General features: G+C 33.9%; 1 protein-coding gene across 2 annotated transcripts in view; it reads left to right on the plus strand.

Annotated features, from left to right (window-relative positions):
• The window catches only part of SPINK5 (serine peptidase inhibitor, Kazal type 5), a 74,739-nt gene that overhangs the window by 20,402 nt on the left and 49,735 nt on the right, over positions 1–4,602 (plus strand). For both annotated transcript variants that reach the window (XM_011931508.1, XM_011931509.1), the window contains exons 5-6: positions 2,114–2,241; positions 4,224–4,287. In XM_011931508.1, coding sequence (XP_011786898.1) covers positions 2,114–2,241; positions 4,224–4,287 — 192 coding nt within the window. The remainder of the gene's footprint in view (positions 1–2,113; positions 2,242–4,223; positions 4,288–4,602) is intronic.

A 4,602-nucleotide genomic window follows, 5' to 3' on the forward strand; every position in this document is an offset into this window, starting at 1 on the left:
AGGATGGTCTCGATCTCCTGACCTCGTGATCCGCCCGTCTCGGCCTCCCAAAGTGCTGGGATTACAGGCTTGAGCCACCGCGCCCGGCCTGTTTATTGTAATATTCCATAATGGCTGTATTTATTTTTTCTGCTAAATTCAGTTAGGTCATGTTCAATGTCAAGCTTCAGTATGTAGCCCTTCCGGTGAGTATAAGGATAGAAAAGAGATAAGACCCAGAGCTGGAGGTTCTGAATCCACTCTTTTCAACTCCAGTTTGCTGCCACTTCACCAGGTTGGGAATCCATGGTAAGCTCTCAGGCATTGTCAACATTAGGAAGAGGTGTTTTCTGTAGGTTGTGATTCACCACCTAGGGGTTTGGAGGGAAAGGAGGTGTAGTCATAAATCCTTGCACCTGTTTTCATCATCTCTCAGCTGGCCTTTTGACTTGCGCTGTCATTCCCCTGTCTACACCTGTGACCTAGTTAGTACGTTGCTGTTGATTTTCTGGTTAAGGGGGATAGTAGTGATTGTTTTGAGTTAATTACTATTTGCTGCTATATCTAAAATAATCCCCTTTCTGATCACTATTGTATTTTTCTGTTTATTTTTGAAAGCACTTACTGTAATCTATAGTTGTTGTACATATCTGCCTCTTTCTATCAGAATGTAAGCTCCTTAGAATATGTATTCCATTTTTTTCCTCTCTCTCTCTTTTATTTTATTCTTTTCTGTGGCAGCTTCACAGTCCAGAAGAGTGCTAAAGTGTAGCTAATGTGTCATAAATTTTGTGGAAAAATGAACAAATAAATGAATGAAACAACATATATGGCCACTGTTTGTCTTATGTTCAATCTACTTTTAACTTCTTTCTAAGCATATCAATAGTGGAGTATGTTCTTTAGCTTTTCTTTTCTATTTTCAGTTCTTTTCCTTCTAGATAAGAGCTTCTCAACCTGATCTTCTGTATCCTACTTTTATTCTTTATATTGTGTGATATACTGATTCATCATAGGTCTACAATCTAAGTGTTTCATATTTTTCATTAAAATGTCTCTATTTTGATAATGATGACATGAAATTATATTTTGCAATGTGATATTCTAAAGAAAAATTATCCAGTTTCATTATTTGGTTTTAGATAAAAGTTAAGTTCAAGTTAACTCTGTATCTTTTCTAGCTAGATCATTTCACAATAATAAGTTGCCAAATAGTGTTTCATAAGAATTCACTTGATCCTTACTGCAAATCTGGAATATAGGTAGGGTATGAATTTCCATTTTTCTGATGAGGAAAGTGAGGTGCAAAGAGGTGAAGTGAGTGGGTGGCAGGTCTGAGACTTGAACACTAGTCTTCAGTTATTACTTTGTGCATTTGTTTTTCTTTACCATTAAGTTTGTTCCCAAGTATATGTCAGGTTATTAGAATAGAGATTTGGGCTTTCTCCTGCCATACCTAAAAGATGTTTAGTTTTCTTGGCTTGTCGGTAGAGAAAACATTGAAAACAGCAAAAACAACAACAATAAATGGTTCTGTGTCAGGCACTGTTCCAGGTGCTATACATGAATTAACATATTTAAATCCCTATATAGTCCTGAGAGGTTGACGAAATTATAACCATTTTGCAAATGAGGACACTAAAGCAGAGAGGTGTTAAATAACTTGTTCAAGTCCAACAGCTTAAGCGGCAGACTTAGAAATATGAAACAAGCAATCCTGCTCTTAATTACTCTCCTAATCTATAATAACAGAAACTTTACTATAGTTTATAGTTTACTAAGAGCTTTCATATCCATAATCTACTGGGCCTCACTACTACTCTGTGGAGAAGGCAGGCAGGATTGGACAGACAAACAGTACGCCAAGTTTCAGAGCAGTGACTTGGCCTACTTTGCCCAGACAGCAAGTGGCTGAAGTGATACTGAAATTCTTTCTTTTGAAATCTAATTTTACCTCTGTTCTTGGATCATGCTTTATTGCCCATAAATTTATTAGCTCACTATAGCCTTCATGATATGTTTTTTCTTCTCCAGCAATTTACATTATTGTGGGCTTAAAATGTTAATCTATTTATACATCTAAGAACTATTTTGTCTCTTATGTTTTGATGTTCCTTGATCATGTCTTTTGCAGCTGAATTGTGATGATTTTAAAAAAGGAGAAAGAGATGGGGATTTTATCTGTCCCGATTTTTATGAAGCTGTTTGTGGCACAGATGGGAAAACATATGGCAACAGATGTGAACTGTGTGCTGAGAATGCGTGAGTATTCTCTGAAGTAGGCTTTCTCCCTAAAACATGTTCTCTCTATAATTACATGACACAGTTTTTCCTACAGTCTTTAAGATAACGATTCATTGTGTGGGAGTTAGCCATTTCTAAATTATTAGTACCACTTCTTTTACTACTCTGAAGACAAATAAAGGTGTATAGCGTAACACTTTATATTTTACAAAGCACTTTTATGTATGATTTATCAGATGGTTATCACTTTATGAAGTAGACAGGATAGGGAGATTATACATTATATGTTCATAATCTATAAAATATTATAGATTTTATATTTAAAATGTATAATAAAATATAGATTTAATATAATAGAACAGAGTTAATATTATAATAAAATATAGATTGACTATTTTATAATCTATAAGATATAGATTATATGATTATAATATATAAGAGAATATAGAATACATTTATGTAGACACACATACATATATATGTATATATATACATACATCTATCTATCCATCATCTATCATTTATTTGTTTATGTATGAGTAAATCCTTTTTCACAGAGAATTATTTCATCATCAAATTATGTTTATTAAGTGCCTAATAATATGTAATATTAAAGTAGATAATTGGCACTTTCAATATTAAATTTCTTCCCATTTCTAAACATTTACCAAATAGCTAAGGCATCTTACTGTCCTATATCTTGTCTGTGTTTTGTTCTTTCTCCACCCTAAATGCTAGGTTTGGTTATCAACTGTCTTCACCAACAAGGTGACATACCTGCTTTGCAGGTTCTGGCTTGTGACCTCAATCTTGAATTGTCTGGTCTTAAGGCTTTGCAAATATAAAATCCAATGTTTATATAGGCTAATGAGGGGTATTATAATTATTCACTTTCTGAGATCCTGCAAGCTTTAGCTCTCCTTGCAATAAATATTTTCAGCAAAGTAAAACTGCGTTAAAACACTCTCATCCTTTGCATGATGGTATTTTCGGAAATGCACTAATTTATGTCCTCAACTCTCAACAAGGGTCAACATAGAGAAACAGAAAACAAACACAGATATATGAAGAACATACAGATTTTTATCAGATATATATTGTGTAGCACAAGTATGAGCATGATATATATTTAATTCTTACCGTGTCTTTATGTGGGGAATCCCATTATAAGTCTTTAAATCTCTGGTCCAGGTGTAAGTTTCTCTCCCCTAATTTCTGGTATATTTCTTTGTACTATGCGATGAGAATCATACTTCTCCTTGTGTTGTTTTCCTCACAGCTCTGGCTGCTAGGGGGCTCTATAATAAAATTGAAAATTTGATTTTTATAGTGCTCCCTCAGCTGATATCCTTTGAAATAACTTTCTTATTTTTAAATATTTAGTTTTCTTCTTTATGTTGCTTTTACTAAATTTTTATTGTTTTACAGATATTATCATTGTCATTCACCTTAACTTTTGACAAATTAGGAAATATCTCTTACATTTGCGGTTCTGTGTTTTCAGATATACTTTAAAGGTCTACTAGACTGAACAAAATTAATTATCAAGACTTTATGTACTTTCCATGAAAAATAAAATACTAGTCTTCATAACCCAAATAAAGAGTAGTATAATGGGATGTTACATAATACAAAATTTGACTTTGTTTATTTAAAACAACAGAGTTCCTTGGGGACTGAGGGGTATCTATTAGGCAGTTACAAGCTTTACTTTTCCCCATCTTCTGATGTGCATCCCTCCTCTAAATAAAGGTTAAAAAAAGATTGCTGTAAATAATACTTACAAGTCTGAATCTTTACCATCTCTTCCATGTTAACTACATTTCTTTGACTTTACGTTATAAACAGTGGTTTTTATTAGAAAAAGTAATGAAATAATACTATGTGGCAGCTGTTTTCGGGAGCAAAGGATAATGACAACACAATGTAGAGTGGTTAGGTTTGAATGGTGGGAAGTTCTGTGATATTAAACTGCTGTGTCTACTAACTTTTGATTCTAGGAAAACCGGATCCCAAATTGGTGTAAAGAGTGAAGGGGAATGTAAGAGCAGTAATCCAGAGCAGGTGAGGTCAAATGTCAGTGTGATGGGAAATACTGGGAGCCTAAATTCAAATAGGAAGTAGGTGCTCTCCTCTTCCTTCTTAGGTGGGAGCCTTGGAAGGAAGTAATTCTTGCTTTATGTGAAATGGAATACCTGGTACTGCCCACTAATATGAAAAAGCTAATTATCGTCTCTGAAACTGGATCACATTACTTTGGTGGTTAGACCTTTCAATCTATTTCTGCTTTCTATGAAGAAGAAGAAGAAGAAAGAAGAAGAAGAAGAAGAAGAAGAAGAAGAAGAAGAAGAAGAAGAAGAAGAAGAAGAAGAAGAAGAA

The sequence above is a fragment of the Colobus angolensis genome, unplaced genomic scaffold (genome assembly GCF_000951035.1).
Source record: "Colobus angolensis palliatus isolate OR3802 unplaced genomic scaffold, Cang.pa_1.0 Scaffold90, whole genome shotgun sequence".
Classification (NCBI taxonomy): Eukaryota; Metazoa; Chordata; class Mammalia; order Primates; family Cercopithecidae; genus Colobus; species Colobus angolensis.